At 48.1% G+C, this 20,732-nt stretch overlaps 1 protein-coding gene across 1 annotated transcript; it reads left to right on the forward strand.

Moving 5' to 3' along the window:
* The first annotated feature begins 6,101 nt into the window (after positions 1–6,101).
* Positions 6,102–11,675, forward strand: LOC125526441 (putative ubiquitin-conjugating enzyme E2 23). Its single transcript, XM_087524422.1, has 6 exons — positions 6,102–6,803; positions 8,553–9,281; positions 9,400–9,528; positions 9,745–10,080; positions 10,172–10,244; positions 11,035–11,675. The coding sequence occupies exons 1-6, from the start codon at positions 6,102–6,104 to the stop codon at positions 11,673–11,675; spliced, it is 2,610 nt and encodes an 869-aa protein (XP_087380548.1).
* The last annotated feature ends 9,057 nt before the right edge of the window (positions 11,676–20,732 follow it).

Consider the following 20,732-nt stretch of genomic DNA (forward strand, 5'->3'; position numbering starts at 1 on the left):
CGGTACTACCGCTCCCCAGCGCGGTACTACCGCTGCGGGGCGGGGCCAGGGGGTTTTTTATCGGGGCAGGGGGAGGTTTCTTCTCCCCCATACCCATTCGCTCGCCCCCTCGTGTCTCTCCCTCTCTCCTGCACCGTTCCGCCACGGAAGGGCTCCGGTGGATCTCCTCCTCCGGGGCGTTCCTCTCCATTTCCTTCGGTGGAGTCGATCCCCACCTCGTCCTCTTGCCATGGATGCCGGTATTGCCCCCGTTCCTTCTCTCTTTTGGTCTTGCTTTTAGATCTTGTGCTTTAGGGGCAATGGTGGTTGCATCTCTAGATTTTTGGCTAAATCTAGGCTTGAGTTGGTTGGAGAAGGCAACTAGATCATCTAGATTGATGTTTGGTAGGATTATTTTTGAATTTGGTAGGCCGGTAGTGCCGGATCTGTCCACGGTAGTAGGAAACCACTGTTTCACCGTCTCGTGCTATGAAACTGCTGTTTATCCGCCTCAAGCCGTACTACCGCTCCCTTTGGAGCGGTACTACCGCTTGACCTAGAGCGGTACTACCGCTCCCTTTGGGCCGGTACTACCGCTTGGGGTGGTACTACCGCGGGCAGGTCACGGTACTACCGCTGCATGCCAATTTCCATCATTCTCCTGCCTTCCCTTGATCTTTTTGTTGTGTTTGTTGGCTTATGCTCGTTTCTTCTGGTTGTTTTGCGTCTTTTTGTGTTTGGCTCTAGGTGATGACCTTTCCGAGCAGCAAGGTCGCCGTGTCAACCCCGGGCGTGCCACCTCCAAACGCTACCGGACCTCAGAGCCTGCCGGTGGTTCCTCGAGCACCCAACCGCCTCCAGCAAGTGCTTCTGCAAGTGTTCCTCCACCTCCTCAGCAATCGAAGCGAGCCGCCAACAAGCCAAAAGGGAAGACTGTGACTGAGATGACCAACAAGGAGTTTTGGGAGAAGCGTCGCCGCAACCCCTATGCGGTGGACTAAGAACCCACTTTGGTCAACCGCCCGTTCTGGAACCGTTTTCAGTTTGCCATCTACTTTGATGTGATCAAGGCCAAGAAGAATCTTTTTGTTGATGTTCGCTCCATTGACACTGATGCTATGGAGAAGGACCCAGAGTACTTTGGAGAAGCCCTTCAGATGTGCACTCAGCTGAACATTCTCAGGATCATGCAGTTCAACAAGGATTTCGATGCGGATTTGGTGGCTCAATTCTATGCCACCGTCCATCTTGGAACAGATGGGGACAGGACTCTGACTTGGATGACCAATGGCAAGCGGCTTTCTGTCAAGTGGCGGGCGTTCATGGAGTTACTTGATGTGGTGGATAACGGGCTTGAGACTCCTGTCGGTTTCCGTCCTCACCGCAATGTTACATCCACCCACAAGTAAGCCCTTTGGCCCTACTGCACTGTGAAGGTTCACCCTGTCACTGAGAAGAAGACCTATGAGCTGTGTCCGTATCTAGACATTCTTCATCGCATATTCCGTGAGACTCTCTTCCCTCGCATTGGGAATCTGGATCAGGTCCACTCCTACCTCGTGGACATGCTCCTTTTCTGTCAGCATGAGAAGGAAGCAAACACTGGAGAGAGCCTGGATATCTCTCATGTCATGTGGTCTGAACTTCTATCTGCCGTGTCTGAGCGCAAGTGTCCTATCTATGGTCCCTTCATCATGAGGCTCATTGAGAGGGCCTGGGCACAGACTTATCCCAGAGTGCTGCTAGAAACTGGAGATTTGGTTTCTCATGAGATCAAGCGTCTGAGGAAGAAGGACAACTGGACAGCGCCTCACACAGGGGGTCCTTTTGCTACTGCTGCCACAGGGGGCCCGTCTGCTGCTGCTGCTGCAATGGGAACTGAGGGTGAGGCTGCTACTGATGCTCACGATGAGGACTTTGGCCACTCCAGTGCAAAACCATCATGGGCCCAGAAGCTCAAGTGCAAGATGAAGAAGCTCTTCTGCATGGAGTCCCATGGTCAGTACATGACTCATGTGGCGGAGAAGAATGCCAGGACGCGCCACAAGGAGATCACGCGTCAGTTGGGAGCCATAGTTGTCAGTGGGTCTGAGGGACAGATCACTGAAGAGGAGGACTGGATTCATCAGAACTGCCACTGGACCGACTCCGATGCTGAGCAGTTTTCAACCCACGATGAAGATGCAGAGATGTGATGTTCGAGACCTTCCTCTCCCATCACCTGGAGTCGTAGTGTCCCTCTCTGCCCTTTTTGGTGTCTCGATGCCAAAGGGGGAGATAGTTTGGGGATTTGTGTTTGCGAGTGTGTCTTTGAGTGTCGTTGTGTCGTTCGTTTGCTTTCTCGTTGTTGGTTTTGTTTGGTTTTGTGCTTGTGAGACCTAAGTTCCAGTTCCAGACATATGGTGTAAGACATATGCTACCTTTGTTATCTTATCTATGTTTTATGTACCTCGGTATCTTATAGCTTGCATGCTTATCCTATCATATATGTTGTTCTCATATATCTTGCTTAGTTTGTTGGTCTCTAAAATATAGGGGGAGCCGTGTTCCTAGTATGTGTGCCGTGCAGTCCAAAGCACTTATCTAGTTTGCACAACATCTAGGGGGAGCCTGTCTATATTTTAGAGGCGTGGGTTCACTTGCATTCTATGTCATTACTCTTTTCTGTGCAAATCCCGTATTGTCATCAATCCACCAAAAGGGGGGAGATTGTAAGGGCATATTTATCCCTACGGTGTTTTGGTGATTGCATGCTTATCCTATCATATATGTTGTTCTCATATATCTTGCTTAGTTTGTTGGTCTCTAAAATATAGGGGGAGCCGTGTTCCTAGTATGTGTGCCGTGCAGTCCAAAGCACTTATCTAGTTTGCACAACATCTAGGGGGAGCCTGTCTATATTTTAGAGGCGTGGGTTCACTTGCATTCTATGTCATTACTCTTTTCTGTGCAAATCCCGTATTGTCATCAATCCACCAAAAGGGGGGAGATTGTAAGGGCATATTTATCCCTACGGTGTTTTGGTGATTGATGACAATGCATCTGCGGACTAATCGGGTGCTTTGAGTTCTTTCAAATATTCACTCTTCGGCACGAAACGATTATTTCCCCTCGGCGCTCTACTCAAGACGGTGTAGCTTCTTTCGTGACTTCGTTGGTGGACTAAGTTTCGTAGTAGTCACCGTACTATCAAGAGGGGATCCGCTTCGGTATGGTTTGGGTGGAATCAACACGTACACGTCCTCCTCACACCCACCGTTTCTTTCCGCCTCTATGGAGCTTCTCTTTTCTCCCCTCTCTATCTTCTCCTGGACCCAGCGGTAGTACCGCGGGCCACAGCGGTAGTACCGCTGAGGCTCACTAAGCGGTAGTACCGCTCCTCGGAGCGGTAGTACCGCTTGATGGCCTCAGCAGCAGTACCGCTGCGGCTCCGTGCTCCTACCGCCTCGACCCTAGTGCGCTCTTTCTCGTGTCAGGGCTTTACGGCACTAGCTGTAGTTGTAGTAGCGGTAGTACGGCTGAAGCTCATTAAGCGGTAGTACCGCTCCTCGGAGCGGTAGTACCGCTTGATGGCCTCAGCAGCAGTACCGCTGCGGCTCCGTGCTCCTACCGCCTCGACTCGAGTGCGCATTTTCTCGTGTCGGGTTTTGCGGTACTAGCTGCGGTAGTAGTGGCGGTAGTACCGCTTATTCGCGGTAGTACCGCCCTACCTCCACGGTAGTACCGCTCTGGGTCCCAGCCCCAGCCCCTTCTCTTCTGGCGCGGCAGTACCGCTGAGGGGGAGCGGTAGTACCGCTTATGAGCGGTAGTACCGCTCTGCCTCCGCGGTAGTACCGCTCTCTGCGGGGCTGAGTGGGGGATAACGGTTGGTTTGTTTCCCCCACTATAAAAGGGTGTCTTCTTCCTCCTCTTTGACTTACCTCTTCCACCCCAAGCTTCATTTATTGCCCAAGCTCCATTTATTGCTCAAGCTCCATTAAATACTCCAAGCTTCATTTTGCCCGATCTATCTCCCTAGCCAATCAAACTTGTTGATTTGCTCGGGAGTGGTTGAGAAGGCTCCGATCTACACTTCCACCAAGGGATTTTTGATCCCCCCACTCATCCTTAGCGGATCTTGTTACTCTTGGGTGTTTGAGAACCCTAGACGGTTGAGGTCACCTCGGAGCCATATTCCATTATGGTGAAGCTTCGTGGTCTTGTTGGGAGCCTCCGATTAAGTTGTGGAGTTTGCCCCAACCTTGTTTGTAAAGGTTCGGTCGCCGCCTTCAAGGGCACCAATAGTGGAATCACGGCATCTCGCATTGTGTGAGGGCGTGAGGAGAATACGGTGGCCCTAGTGGCTTCTTGGGGAGCATTGTGCCTCCACACCACTCCAACGGAGACGTACTTCCCCTCAAAAGGAAGGAATTTCGGTAACACATCCTCGTCTTCACCGGATCCACTCTTGGTTATCTCTTATCTTTACTTGTGCAAGCTCTTTAGTGTTTGTTCCCTTGCTTGCTTGTGTGCTTGTTGTTGTTGCATCATATAGGTTGCTCACCTAGTTGCACATCTAGACAACCTACTTTGATGCAAAGTTTAATTTGGTAAAGAAAAGCTAAAAATTGGTAGTTGCCTATTCACCCCCCCCCCTCTAGTCAACCATATCGATCCTTTCAGCGCGACACGTGGCGAATGACTGAGAGCGTGTCAAGTGACGCTGATCGTTGCGAGGCTCCCGAAGGAGCGCTCGTTAACTAATTGCTCCCCAACTTGATCATGTGGTTTCCTTAAAAAAACCTTGATCGTGTGGTGGAGAGCTTAGTTGAGACATAGCTAATTATTCTTTTAGCCTAAAAAGAGTTAATTCACTTTTTTTGTGGGAAGACATAACTAGAATTAGGAAGTCCGATTTTATTATTCTTTTAGCCTAAAAAGAGTTAATTCACTTTTTTTGCGGGAAGACATAATTAGAATTAGCAAGTCCGATTTTATTAGTTAAATTTATAATCAAAGTTTAATCTTAAATACAAGGTAACTCAGTAAACTCGACAAAAGAAAGCATAAGGTGTATTCCCATTTTTTTTTTGAAAAAAGGAGGTTAAGACCCCTGGTCTCTGCATCAATCGATGCGTATAGTCATTTTTATTTATTATTTAACATAGGTCGAGCAAAAATATACATCAACCTATTCGAAGCCATCACTCACACCTACAAAACTTGATAATGTGAAGTGCTCTCACTCTCTATCTCTAAAATCGGTGTCGTCGCCGATCCATCATCATAACATATCGGAACCCACAGCCGGTGCAGCAGACCTAAAGCGTACACCATATGCACACGTTTTAGACGCTACCATCATCATCGAACCGATGACGCATCTTCAAGAGAGAGATCTGCATCATCCTTGCCAGTCCGTTCATCCGTCGACACCACCACGGCGCCCAACGGCACCACCACCCCGCGCTCGTCCGTCCAGACGCGAAGATTCTGGAAGATCTGTCTTGCGTAGCACCTGTCGACCAAGCATGACACAACGTAGCACCTGTCGCTCAAGCATGACTTGAAATCTCTACTGAAAGCTCCGTGCAAGACGAAGCCGCTCCACCTCCTGTCTCTGTCTTCCAGCTTTGCTCCACAAACGATGCTCCCAAGAGAGAAAACGACACCACAGTACCGCCATCGTCCGATTTGGAAGACCGGATCCTAGGGTTTTTCCCGGAGCAGCACGAGTGGGTCAACAGTAGTTACACAACGATGCCTTCATCAAGGTAACGATGCAGAACGCCACCATCGCCTGCCATCGGCTCGGTTTTCACCGGCAACTATGCCTTCTCAACTCGCAACCAAAACTAGATGGCGGATCTCGAGATCTGACTATCCAGGCTCAGGCCGACCACCTTCGACGGAGGAGATGGCCACCACCCTCGGTGGCACCGGCTAAATCAGATGCAGCGCCAAACCGCCAGGAAAGATGAAGACCGAAGGGCAATCTCGCGCCGTCGGGGGGGGGGGGGGGGGCGGCCGGCCTAGGAGCGATCCTGTTGCGTGCCCGAGGTGTATCCCGACATGGACTCGAACAATCGAAGAACCGCAAGATCGATCGATATCTCATGGATCGAGAAGAAAAACTTAAGAAGATGGACGTCACCGAGGAGGCCGCCGTGAGATACACTAATATGTATTGGCTAGATCTTGTGAGCTCCAAATCGGCGCGTTGCAAGGAAGAGAGGATCTTCGAGCGTGGCCTGGTGGTCCCGCTTAAAGCGGCCGACGCCGACTCGTACATGACGCTCGGCATCAACGGCGCACTGGTGAGCATGAAGGGCCGTGACTTGACAATCGTCGACAGGAGCTGCACGTACGTCGGCCAGATGGTCGTGTCGGGGTCGGACATCGGCGTCTCCACGACGCTTGATCTCGTCCAGGTCAACGCCCACGGTGAAGCAACAAAGACCATCCGCGGCGTGCGGCCGTCCGGCCTCCGGCGCGTTAGGGCTCTCAGCCTCGGCGACTACGTGGTGTTCGGGCCGTGGCTGGGCCGGGTGGTCCAGGTGTTCCTGGACGTCGATGTGGTGTTCGACGACGGTGCCGTCTGCAAGGTCACCGATGCGGAGCCCAAGAAGCTACAAGCGGCGAACACGGTGGCTACTTTCCGCCTGGAGATGAACTGCGCCTTCTACCCCGGTGACCGTGGCGACCCCTCGGCCGTCTTCAGGGAGTCACAATGGCTAGATGGCAACTGGAAGCCGGAGCACGAAGTGGGCTCGATCTCCAGGGTGGAGATAGTCAGCGTCCTTGTCTACTGGGTCGCGTCGGCGCACGGCGGCACCGATGAGCAAGTCCTCGAGATGTCTACGCCTTCGGCCTACCAGAATCCTAGTGACCTGACATTCTTCTGCTCCTCACTCGATCTCCAGGGTGGAGATAGCACTACTAGGAAAAGGGCTACTAATGGCGCACCAGTTTTGCCTACTAATGACGCATCACTGGTGCGCCATTAGTATCACGCCACTAGTATAGGCCACGGTGCGCCATTAGTATAGGCCACTGGTGCGCCATTAGTATTTTTGAATTTTGAAGGCAGGAAAATAATAGTGGCGCACCGTCTAACCCCCACCGTGCGCCATTGCTATTTTTGAATTTTGAATTTGGATCTGGATCGTGATTTTTTTGCCCATTTTTTGCTCGTCTTTTTTGCTCGTTTTTTGGCACGATATTTTTTCAAATTTTGTTCCTGTTTTTGAATCTTGTACGTTCTTTTGCCGTGTTCTTTTGCCGGAGAGGAGGAGGAGGAGGTCACCGGAGAGGCGCTCGCCTACATCGCCGGAGAGGAGGAGGAGGAGGAGTTCGCCGGAGAGGAGGAGGAGGAGGTCGCCGGAAAGGAGTTCACCCGAGCATCGGAGAGGAGGAAGGAGAAACCATGAGGGGATGGGAGGAGAGGAGGGAGGAGGAGCTCACCGGAGAGGAGGGAGGAGAAACCGTGAGGGGAGGGGAGGGGAGGGGAGGAGAGGAGGGAGGAGGAGGTCGCCGGAGAGGAGGAGGAGGAGGTCGCCGGAGAGGAGGAGAGTAGTATGGTGGAGGAGAGAAGGGGAGATGGAGTGGAGGAGAGGAGGAGATGGAGTGGAGGAGAGGTGGAGTGGAGGAGAAGAATGAAGAGGTAAGGAGGAGAGGACCACGCCCAGCCATATATACGGCATAGTAATGGCGCACCGCGGGCAGGTGCGCCATTACTAACTTTTTTTTTGGTTTATTTTGAATTTTGAAGGCAGGAAGATACTAATGGCGCACCATGGGCAGGTGCGCCATTAGTAACTTTTTTTTTATTTTTTTGACTTATTTTGAATTTTGAAAGCGAGAAGATAGTAATGGCGCACTATGGGTAGGTGCACCATTAGTAAGTTTAAATTTTTTTGAATATTTTTGCCTCTCCAGATCTTAAAAGTCCCGTATCTTTTTTTCTGTTAGGTTTTTGAGGATTTTGAAAATGTTTAACGGGGTTCCTGTTAAATTCGGATGTAACTTTTTGAGTAGATGATTTTTCATATAAAAAACTTTTTTATCCGAGTTCGTAAGCAAAAGTTATGGCCATTTTACGAATTCTCGAGAGATTTCGCAAATAAAGTCGAAATTCATATTTGTAAATTTTCACAACAACTAGACCACATATCACATGGGAAACTTTTTTTTTGACATTTCCATCATTTTTTCTAAATTTTTTTTAAACTGAAAAGGCGGTCAGGGGGGAAGGGAGTGCATTCGGTGGAAGTGATGGCCAAGTTACTAATGGCGCACCGTGGCATGGTGCGCCATTACTATATACTAATGGTACGCCATTATGGTGCGCCATTAGTAGTTTTGCAAAAAATTAAATTAATTTTTTTTACTAATGACGTACCGTGGATGTGGTGCGCCATTAGTATTTGAACACTAATGGCGCACCAACACATGATGCGTCATTAGTATATAGTAATGGCGCACCACATATCTGATGCGCCATTAGTATCAATTTCATCTATAGTCCTTTTCCTAATAGTGTAGTCAGCGTCTTTGTCTACTGGGTCGCGTCGGCGCACGGTGGCACCGATGAGCAAGTCCTCGAGATGTCTGCGCCTTCGGCCTACCATAATCCTAATGATCTGACATTCTTCTGCTCCTCATTCGATTGCAGCTGGGGGCTGGGCGACCGCTGCTTTCTCATTACAAAAACCGATGAGGACGATACTTCCGATCATCACCACCAGGACGAGCCATTGCATGCACTGCCCACCATGACCGTCTCCAGCACTCGTACCATCGTCGACGTGCTGTGGCAGGACGGCACACGGCAGCATGGGGCACCGTCGATCTCACTCAACCCCTCCGAGTGCACGGATGAGCACGAGTTTTTCCCTGGGCAGTACGTTTTTGACAACGCTCCTATGGATGTCACGGCTGGTGTAGTTGGAGATGACGACATCGTGAGTGCCACCGACGATGCATCGACGCGGCGCGTCGGGGTCGTGAGAAGCCTGAATTCCAATGATCACACGGTGCAGGTGTCGTGGATCAAGGCTAACAATGAGGCCGGCAACCTAAGCTTGGAGGTCGAGTGCGACAGTACTACCGCAAGTGCATATGATCTGAGCAGGGATCCTGATCACTCCGTTTTCTATGGAGACATCGTCGTTCGTCTGCTACCAAGCGTCGCTGGAAGTACACCAGCAGTGGTAGTGCAGCAACCACAGGCCCCCGCCGATCTTTCATGGGTTGGACAAGTTGTTAACCTCTGTGTCGACGGCCACGTCCAAGTCAAGTGGGGTGATGGCACCACGTCAATGGTATGCATGCATGCATGGATCTTTTGCCACTAGCTACTCGATCGACTTAATTCATTGCCCTTCGTGAGAAACATAATAATATGTAGGGGTACAATGTCTCTCATATCTCTATTTTCAGGTATTGCCCCATGAGATCAGTGTTGTCAACAAGGATAACTACACTCAACTGCAGGCTGAGATGGAGAACTGGGCGGAGGAGGACGCCGTCGTCGATGATCCTCATGATGAATCGGATGCTATCAACGTGGTATTTATCTACCTAGCTACTCCCTCCGTTTCAAAATAGACGACCCAACTTTATATTAAAGTTAGTATAAAATTGAGTCATCTATTTTAAAACGAAGGAAGTAGCTTAGAAACATCATCTCATGTATCTCGACGCAAACCCCGTTAATTATGTGCGTAATATCATGCATTAACGTACGCAGTAATCATGTGTGGTATATCTTATACCCAATTACAGGACAATGATCCAACAGATACTACAAGTGTCGAAGGCGATGACGGTTTTGTGGATGAACTAGATGGCCCTGCAGCCGTGACCATGCAGAATTTGGCGCATGTATCTGCGGGAAGCCACGAAGACCCTAACGTTGGTGGCGCTGCAACAGGGTACAACATTGCTGATCTCGCAGCAAGAAGCGATGCCGGTGTCGATGCTAGTGACGGCGACTCTGTGCAGGATGTGGTGAAGGTCACAGATGTCACAGGTGATGACGATCGTCCATTTAACTTGCCACATTTCGATGTAGTGCAGAGCCCTCCGGATGATCACCATTACCTTGACACCACGGACCAGGTAGGTGCACTAAGAGAAGTCATCCTCCTCAATTTTGCGCCTTTTTAGATTTGATGTAGCAGTGTTCTTTCTTTTGTCAAATGAACTACAGGGCAGCGCTGGCAGAAAGAGATGGGTCAAGACGGTGCAAAAAGAGTGGAAAATACTGGAGAATAGCTTACCAGGTATCTCGCATAAGTCCATAACCGTATGGTGCATCTAAATTTAGTTCCACCAGGATTTGGCTAAGTGATTCTAAAAATGGTAACTTGGATTTGTTTTTGTCTCACCTACTTGTACCTTTTCTAGAGAAAAATGCAAGTCACTCGGCTGAAGTTGCACTTCTTAGAAATATACATGGATAAGAAAATCTAGGTGAACTTAGTATTTGAAAATCCCAGAAGCGTATCTATGCCTCAATATATATGTTTCAAGCCCGTAAAGTGTTTGAAAATAGAAGAAATAGAAGAGTGTTTGAAAATAAACAACAAACGGTCGATATATCATGATTGCTCAGACCAAGTGTGATGCCTACCAATGGTTAAAAGCCGAAGCATAGTGTTTGGAGTCGTTTTTCATTTAGGTAGTGGTCGTGGTCGCCGTACAAGGAACAGAAAAGTGTTTGAAAATAGGCGACAAATTCTCATGGTCCATATCCTGGTTGTTCAGACCAAGTGTGATGCCTACCAATGGTTCAAAGCCAGAGCAAAGTGTTTGGAATCGTTGTTCACTTAGGTCACGATCTTGTTTGTCTTAGGTTAGTTTTTGGGTCGTTGTTAGAACATGTTAGTTGCTAATCTTCGTTAGTCATTATTCTTTCTTTTTTGTATCTTGATCTTTGTAAGGTTAAGACTTTGTATGACCTCTTTTCTCCTTCTATAAGATCACATGCAGTCCTTATGCAAGGTTTGAAAAAGGGAATAATAAATGACATATGGCGATGAATGAGATTGACATCGATATTTGCATGTGCAGATGGTATCTACGTTCGGGCATTCGAGGGACGCATGGACCTGCTCCGGGTGGCGATGGTGGGTGCGAGCGGTACACCGTACCAGGACGGGCTCTTCTTTTTCGACATGCAGCTGCCGCCGTCCTACCCAGCCGTGCCGCCGCAGGTCTACTACCACTCGTTCGGCCTACACCTCAATCCAAACCTCTATCCCAGCGGTACGGTGTGCCTGAGCCTGTTCAAAACCTTCGACGGCGAGGGCACAGAGGTCTGGTCGCCGGGAACATCAAGCCTGCTCCAGGTCGTCGTCTCCCTTCAAGCACTTGTCCTCAACGACCAACCCTACTATAACGAGGCCAGCCTTGAGGCGCTGATCAATACGCCGGAGGGCCACCGCAACGCGTTGCCCTACTGCGAGAACGCCTTCCTGCTCAGCCGGCGGACCATGCTACACCTGGTGCGCCGACCGCCCCAGGGGTTCGAGGGGTTCATGAAGGACCACTTCCGCCGTCAGGGGAGGTACGTGCTCAGGATGTGTGAGGCATACCTGAAAGGATGCGTGCCTGTTGAAGAGGGGGGCATGGAACTACCCTGCTCGGCCGGCTTCAAGATCGCGCTTGCCAATGTGGTGCCGAGGCTCGTGGCTGCCTTCACAATGAATTAATGCCTTCACAATGATTGGCGACGAAGGCAAAGGGTACGACCTCACCAGCACAACCACCCAATTCTCATAGTACAATACAATTAACTCATCTCAGTCTCAGTGATCTGGAGGCATTAATTCATTACTGTACTACTTGTTTTAGGATTATTTTGTGCTTTTTTTTGCAACTGAGGGTTTATTTTATTCATTATTTCTTGTTTGCATTGTTAACAGGAATGCACACTATGGGGTGCGACCACTGCACTCAGTGGTTACCACCACCCGATAGATATTCTCGTAGGGTCTGCCGCTGCTCCGATGGCTTTTTTGAGGGTCTTATGTTCAATTGAACCTACTGGCTTCCTGGGTCTGTACTACCATTGTAAAATAAAATGTACTTCCTTCATTATAACATCCACAATGCGGCTATATCTCCCATGTGTCGGAGCACGACTTAGAGGCATAACCGCATTGTAGGCATGTCGCAAGAGGGGTAATCTTTACACATCTCATGTACTGAATAAGAAAGAGGTACATAGTTGGCTTACAATCGCCACTTCACATAATGCATAAATATAACATTACATCATCCAGAATACAATTAAGGTCCGACTACAGAACAAAAATAAAGACAACCCCAAATGCATATAGATCCCCGATCGCTCCAACTGGGCTCCACTACGGATCGTCTGGAAAGGAAACATAGTAACGTCCTGAATCCTCGTCGAACTCCCATTTGAGTTCGGTCGCATCCCATGGAATGACATCATCGGCACCTGCATCTGGTTTTGGAAGTAATCTGTGGGTCACAGGGACTCGGCAATCTCACACCCTCGCGATCAAGACTATTTAAGCTTATGGGTAGGAAAAGGTAGTGAGGTGGAGCTGCAGCAAGCACTAGCATATGTGGTGGCTAACTTACGCAAAGGAGAGCGAGAAGAGAAGCAAAGCACGGTCGAGAAGATATCAGATCAAGAAATGATCCTACTACTACTTACGTTCAAGCATAACACGAGACTGTGCTCTCTTCCCGAACTCCGCCGAAAAGAGACCATCACGGTTACACACGTTGTTGATTCATTTTAATTAAGTTAAGTGTCAGGTTTTCTACAACCGGATATTAACAAATTCCCATCTGCCCATAACCGCGGGCACGGCTTTTGAAAGTTCAAAACCCTGCAGGGGTTCCCAACTTAGCTCATCACAAGCTCTCACGGTCAACGAAGGATATTCCTTCTCCCAGGACGACCCAATCAGACTCGGAATCCCGGTTACAAGGCATTTCGACAATGGTAAAACAAGACCAGCAAAGTCGCCCGATGTGCCGACAAATCCCGATAGGGGTCGCACGTATCTCGTTCTCAGGGCACACCGGATGAGCGCTCCGTACAACTAAAACCAAACCTCGAGTTTCCCCGAGGGGGCGCTGCAAAGGACTCTAGTTTGGACCAACACTCAGAGGAGCACTGGCCCGGGGGTTTAAAATAAAGATGACCCTTGAGTCCGCGGAACCCAAGGGAAAAAGGCTTAGTGGCAAAAGGTAAAACCAAGGTTGGGCCTTGTTGGAGGAGTTTTATTCAAGGCGAACTGTCAAGGGGTTCTCATTATAACCCAACCGCGTAAGGAACGCAAAATCAAGGAACATAACACCGGTATGACGGAAACTAGGGCGGCAAGAGTGGAACAAAAACACCAGGCATAAGGCCGAGCCTTGCACCCTTTACCAAGTATATAGGTGCATTAAAGTAAGCAAGATATAATAATGATATCTCAACAATAATCATGTTCCAACAAGGAACAAACTCCATCTTCACCTGCAACTAGCAACGCTATAAGAGGGGCTGAGCAAAGCGGAAACATAGCCAAAAAACGGTTTGCTAGGACAAGGTGGGTTAGAGGCTTGACATGGCAATATGGGAGGCATGATAAAGCAAGTGGTAGGTATCGTGGTATAGGCATAGCAATAGAGCGAGCAACTAGCAAGCAAAGATAGAAGTGATTTCGAGGGTATGCTCATCTTGACTGCAAAGTTCTCCGAGTTGACGTAAACTTGATCCTCGTAAGCGTACTCAACGGGTTCCTCGATCACGTACTCGTCTCCCGGCTCAACCCAAGCAAGAACACAAGCAAAGAAAACCACAATCAACCACGGTGCAATGCGCAAGCAACATGATGCAAAACATGGCATGATATGCGGGATGTAATATGCAATGCATATGCTGTTGGAAATATGCCCTAGAGGCAATAATAAAAGGATTATTATTATATTTCCTTGTTCATGATAATTGTCTTTTATTCATGCTATAATTGTGTTATCCGGAAATCGTAATACATGTGTGAATAATAGACACCAACATGTCCCTAGTAAGCCTCTAGTTGACTAGCTCGTTGATCAACAGATAGTCATGGTTTCCTGACTATGGACATTGGATGTCATTGATAACGAGATCACATCATTAGGAGAATGATGTGATGGACAAGACCCAATCCTAAACATAGCACAAGATCGTATAGTTCATTTGCTAGAGTTTTCCAATGTCAAGTATCCTTTCCTTAGACCATGAGATCGTGTAACTCCCGGATACCGTAGGAGTGCTTTGGGTGTACCAAACGTCACAACGTAACTGGGTGACCATAAAGGTATACTACGGGTATCTCCGAAAGTGTCTGTTGGGTTGACACGGATCAAGACTGGGATTTGTCACTCCGTATGACGGAGAGGTATCACTGGGCCCACTCGGTAATGCATCATCATTATGAGCTCAAAGTGACCAAGTGTCTGGTCACGGGATCATGCATTACGGTACGAGTAAAGTGACTTGTCGGTAACGAGATTGAACGAGGTATTGGGATACCGACGATCGAATCTCAGGCAAGTAACATACCTCTTGACGAAGGGAATTGTATACGGGGTTGCTTGAATCCTCGACATCGTGGTTCATCCGATGAGATCATCGAGGAGCATGTGGGAGCCAACATGGGTATCTAGATCCCGTTGTTGGTTATTGACCGGAGAGCGATCTCGGTCATGTCTACATGTCTCTCGAACCCGTAGGGTCTACACACTTAAGGTTCGGTGACGCTAGGGTTGTAGGGATATGTATGCAGTAACCCGAATGTTGTTCGGAGTCCCGGATGAGATGCCGGACGTCACGAGGAGTTTCGAAATGGTCCGGAGGTAAAGAATTATATATAGGAAGTGCTATTTCGGCTATCGGGACAAGTTTCGGGGTCACCGGTATTGTACCGGGACCACCGGAAGGGTCCCGGGGGTCCACCGGGTGGGGCCACCTATCCCGGAGGGCCCCATGGGCTGAAGTGGGAAGGGATCTAGCCCGAAGTGGGCTGGGGCGCCACTTCCCCTAGGGCCCATGCGCCTAGGGTGGGGGAAACCCTAAAGGGGGGCGCCCCCTTGCTTGGGGGCCAAGCCCCCCACCCCTTGGCCGCCGCCCCCCCTAGGAGATTGCATCTCCTAGGGCCGGCGCCCCCCTAGGCCCCCTATATATAGTGGGGGGGGAGGGCCTCTCACCTACGCCATTGGTGCCTCCCTCTCCCTCTCCAACACCTCCTCCTTCTCCATAGAGCTTGGAGAAGCCCTGCCGGAGTACTGCAGCTCCATCACCACCACGCCGTCGTGCTGCTGCTGGAGCCATCTTCCTCAACCTCTCCTTCCCCCTTGCTGGATCAAGAAGAAGGAGACGTTACGCTGACCGTACGTGTGTTGAACACGGAGGTGCCGTCCGTTCGGCGCTAGGATCTCCGGTGATTTGGATCATGTCGAGTACGACTCCCTCATCCCCGTTCTTTGAACGCTTCCGCTCGCGATCTACAAGGTACGTAGATGCATCTAAACACTCGTTGCTAGATGAACTCATAGATGGATCTTGGTGAAATCATAGGAAAATTTTTGTTTTCTGCAACGTTCCCCAACAGTGGCATCATGTGGGCGTTGATGTTGTCAACTTTCTTGCCGCTACTAGTCTTATCTTGCTTCAACGGTATTGTGGGATGAAGCGGCCCGGACCAACCTTACACGTACGCTTACGTGAGACCGGTTCCACCGACTGACATGCACTAGTTGCATAAGGTGGCTGGCGGGTGTCTGTCTCTCCCACTTTAGTTGGAGCGGATTCGATGAAAAGGGTCCTTATGAAGGGTAAATAGAAGTTGACAAATCACGTTGTGGCTTTCACGTAGGTAAGAAAAAGTTCTTGCTAGAACCCTATTGCAGCCACGTAAAACATGCAACAACAATTAGAGGACGTCTAATTTGTTTTTGCAGCAAGTGTTTTGTGATGTGATATGGCCAAAGTTGTGATGAATGATGAATGATATATATGTGATGTATGAGATGTTCATGCTATTGTAATAGGAATCACGACTTGCATGTCGATGAGTATGACAACCGGCAGGAGCCATAGGAGTTGTCTTTATTTTTTGTATGACCTGCGTGTCATTGAGAAACGCCATGTAAATTACTTTACTTTATTTCTAAACGCGTTAGCCATAGTAGTAGAAGTAATAGTTGGCGAGCAACTTCATGGAGACACGATGATGAAGATCATGGTGTCATGCCGGTGACAAGATGATCATGGAGCCCCAAGATGGAGATCAAAGGAGCTATGTGATATTAGCCATATCATGTCACTTTTATTATTTGATTGCATGTGATGTTTATCATGTTTTTGCATCTTGTTTACTTAGAACGATGGTAGTAAATAAGATGATCCCTCATAATAATTTCAAGAAAGTGCTCCCCCTAACTGTGCACCGTTGCGACAGTTTGTTGTTTCGAAGCACCATGTGATGATCGGGTGTGATAGATTCTAACGTTCACATACAACGGGTGTAAGACAGATTTACACATGCAAACACTTAGGTTGACTTGACGAGCCTAGCATGTACAGACATGGCCTCGGAACACAGAAGACCGAAAGGTCAAGCATGAGTCGTATAGAAGATACGATCAACATGAAGATGTTCACCGATGTTGACTAGTCCGTCTCACGTGATGATCGGACACGGCCTAGTTAACTCAGATCATGTTATACTTAGATTACTGGAGGGATGTCTATCTAAGTGGGAGTTCATTAAATAATTTGATTAGATGAACTTAATTATCATGAACTTAGTCTAAAATATTTACAATATGTCTTGTAGATAAAACGGCCAACGTAGTCCTCAACTTCAACGCGTTCCTAGAGAAAACCAAGCTGAAAGACGATGGCAGCAACTACACGGACTGGGTCCGGAACCTGAGGATCATCCTCATAGCTGCCAAGAAAGATTATGTCCTACAAGCACCGCTAGGTGACACACCTGTTCTCCCTGCAGAACAAGACGTTAGGAACGCTTGGCAGGCACGTACCGATGACTACTCCCTCGTTCAGTGCGGCATGCTTTACAGCTTAGAGCCGGGGCTCCAAAAGCGTTTTAAGAGACACGGAGCATATGAGATGTTCGAAGAGCTGAAAATGGTTTTTCAAGCTCATGCCCGGGTCGAGAGATATCAAGTCTCCGACAAGTTCTTCAGCTGTAAGATGGAGGAAAACAGTTCTGTCAGTGAGCACATACTCACTATGCCTGGGTTGCATAATCGCTTGACTCAGCTGGGAGTTAATCTCCCAGATGACGCGGTCATTGACAGAATCCTCCAGTCGCTTCCACCGAGCTACAAGAGCTTTGTGATGAACTTCAATATGCAGGGGATGGAAAAGACCATTCCTGAAGTATTTGCTATGCTGAAATCAGCAGAGGTAGAAGTCAAAAAGGAACATCAAGTGTTGATGGTGAATAAAACCACTAAGTTCAAAAAGGGCAAGGGTAAGAAGAACTTCAAGAAGGACGGCAAGGGAGTTGCCGCGCCCGGCAAGCAAGCTACCGGGAAGAAGCCAAAGAATGGACCCAAGCCCGAGACTGAGTGTTTTTATTGCAAGGGAAGTGGTCACTGGAAGCGGAACTGCCCCAAATACTTAGCGGACAAGAAGTCCGGCATCACAAAAGGTATATGTGATATACATGTAATTGATGTGTACCTTACCAGTACTCGTAGTAGCTCTTGGGTATTTGATACTGGTGCAGTTTCTCACATTTGTAACTCAAAGCAGGAGCTGCGGAATAAGCGGAGACTGGCGAAGGACGAGGTGACAATGCGCGTCGGGAATGGTTCCAAGGTCGATGTGATCGCCATCGGCACGCTACCTCTACATTTACCTACAGGATTAGTTTTAAACCTCAATAATTGTTATTTAGTGCCAGCTTTGAGCATGAACATTGTATCGGGATCTCGTTTAATACGAGATGGCTACTCATTTAAATCCGAGAATAATGGTTGTTCTATTTATATGAGAGATATGTTTTATGGTCATGCTCCGATGGTGAATGGTTTATTCTTAATGAATCTCGAGCGTAATGCTACATATATTCATAGTGTGAGTACCAAAAGATGTAAGGTTGATAATGATAGTCCCACATACTTGTGGCACTGCCGCCTTGGTCACATAGGTGTCAAACACATGAAGAAGCTCCATGCAGATGGACTTTTAGAGTCTCTTGATTACGAATCATTTGACACGTGCGAACCATGCCTCATGGGTAAAATGACCAAGACTCCGTTCTCAGGAACAATGGAGCGAGCAACCAACTTATTGGAAATCATACATACTGATGGGTGCGGTCCAATGAGTGTTGAGGCTCGCGGTGGCTATCGTTATGTTCTCACCCTCACTGATGACTTGAGTAGATATGGGTATATCTATTTGATGAAACACAAGTCTGAGACCTTTGAAAAGTTCAAGGAATTTCAGAGTGAGGTTGAAAATCAACGTCACAGGAAAATCAAGTTCCTACGATCAGATCGTGGAGGAGAATACTTGAGTCACGAATTTGGCACACACTTAAGAAAATGTGGAATAGTTTCACAACTCACGCCGCCTGGAACACCTCAGCGTAATGGTGTGTCCGAATGTCGTAATCGCACTCTATTAGATATGGTGCGATCTATGATGTCTCTTACCGATTTACCGCTATCTTTTTGGGGCTATGCTTTAGAGACTGCCGCATTCACTTTAAATAGGGCTCCGTCGAAATCCGTTGAGACGACACCGTATGAATTATGGTTTGGGAAGAAACCTAAGCTGTCGTTTCTAAAAGTTTGGGGATGCGATGCTTATGTCAAGAAACTTCAACCTAAAAAGCTCGAACCCAAGTCGGAAAAATGCGTCTTCATAGGATACCCTAAAGAAACTATTGGGTATACCTTCTACCTCAGATCCTAAGGCAAGATCTTTGTTGCCAAGAATGGATCCTTTCTAGAGAAAGAGTTTCTCTCGAAAGAAGTAAGTGGGAGGAAAGTAGAACTTGATGAAGTATTACCTCTTGAACCGGAAAATGGCGCAACTCAAGAAAATGTTCCTGAGGTGCTTGCACCGACTAGAGAAGAAGTTAATGATGATGATCATGAAACTTCAGATCAAGTTGCTACTGAACTTCGTAGGTCCACAAGGACACGTTCCGCATCAGAGTGGTATGGCAACCCTATCTTGGAAATCATGTTGTTAGACAACGGTGAACCTTCGAACTATGAAGAAGCGATGGCGGGCCCGGATTCCGACAAATGGACTTTGACTGACTTGCCCGTTGAGCGGCGAGCCATAGAAAATAAATGGATCTTTAAGAAGAAGACAGACGCGGATGGTAATGTGACCATCTATAAAGCTCGGCTTGTCGCTAAGGGTTATCGACAAGTTCAAGGGGTTGACTACGATGAGACTCTCTCACCGGTAGCGAAGCTAAAGTCCGTCCGAATCATGTTAGCAATTGCCGCATTCTACGATTATGAGATATGGCAAATGGACGTCAAAACGACATTCCTTAATGGTTTCCTTAAGGAAGAATTGTATATGATGCAGCTGGAAGTTTTGTCGATCCTAAGAATGCTGACAAGGTGTGCAAGCTCCAACGCTCGATTTATGGGCTGGTGCAAGCATCTCGGAGTTGGAACATTCGCTTTGATGAGATGATCAAAGCATTTGGGTTTACACAGACTTATGGAGAAGCCTGCGTTTACAAGAAAGTGAGTGGGAGCTCTGTAGCATTTCTCATATTATATGTAGATGACATACTTTTGATGGGAAATGATATAGAACTCTTGGACAGCATTAAGGCCTACTTGAATAAAAGTTTTTCAATGAAGGACCTTGGAGAAGCTGCTTATATATTAGGCATCAAGATCTATAGAGATAGATCGAGACGCCTCATAGGTCTTTCACAAAGCACATACCTTGATAAGATATTGAAGAAGTTCAATATGGATCAGTCTAAGAAGGGGTTCTTACCTGTGTTACAAGGTGTGAAATTGAGCTCAGCTCAATGTCCGACCACGGCAGAAGATATAGAAGAGATGAGTGTCATCCCCTATGCCTCAGCCATAGGTTCTATTATGTATGCCATGCTGTGTACCAGACCTGACGTAAACCTTGCCGTAAGTTTGGTAGGAAGGTACCAAAGTAATCCCGGCAAGGAACACTGGACAGCGGTCAAGAATATCCTGAAGTACCTGAAAAGGACTAAGGAAATGTTTCTCGTTTATGGAGGTGACGAAGAGTTCGTCGTAAAGGGTTACGTCGACGCTAGCTTCGACACAGATCTGGATGACTCTAAGTCACAAACCGGATACGTGTATATTTTGAATGGTGGGGCAGTAAGCTGGTGCAGTTACAAGCAGAGCATCGTGGCGGGATCTAAATGTGAAGCGGAGTACATGGCAGCCTCGGAGGCAGCGCATGAAGCAATTTGGGTGAAGGAGTTCATCACCGACCTAGGAGTCATACCCAATGCGTCGGGGCCAATCAAGCTCTTCTGTGACAACACTGGAGCTATTGCACTTGCCAAGGAGCCCAGGTTTCACAAGAAGACAAGGCACATCAAGCGTCGCTTCAACTCCATTCGTGAAAATGTTCAAGATGGAGACATAGATATTTGTAAAGTACATACGGACCTGAATGTAGCAGATCCGTTGACTAAACCTCTCCCTAGAGCAAAACATGATCAACACCAGAATTCCATGGGTGTTCGATT

The sequence above is a fragment of the Triticum urartu genome, chromosome 5A, assembly GCF_056163025.1.
Source record: "Triticum urartu cultivar PI428250 chromosome 5A, HENAU_Tu73, whole genome shotgun sequence".
Lineage (NCBI taxonomy): Eukaryota > Viridiplantae > Streptophyta > Magnoliopsida > Poales > Poaceae > Triticum > Triticum urartu.

What these genes read in the sequence shown, in the direction of transcription:
- LOC125526441 (XM_087524422.1), top strand. Translation starts at nt 6,102, where the DNA reads ATGGACGTCACCGAGGAGGCCGCCGTGAGATACACTAATATGTATTGG. An exon ending in ACGGCGGCACCGATGAGCAA is followed by an intron (nt 6,804 to 8,552) that starts GTCCTCGAGATG and finishes GGCACCGATGAG; the next exon opens with CAAGTCCTCGAGATGTCTGC. An exon ending in ACCTTGACACCACGGACCAG is followed by an intron (nt 10,081 to 10,171) that starts GTAGGTGCACTA and finishes AATGAACTACAG; the next exon opens with GGCAGCGCTGGCAGAAAGAG.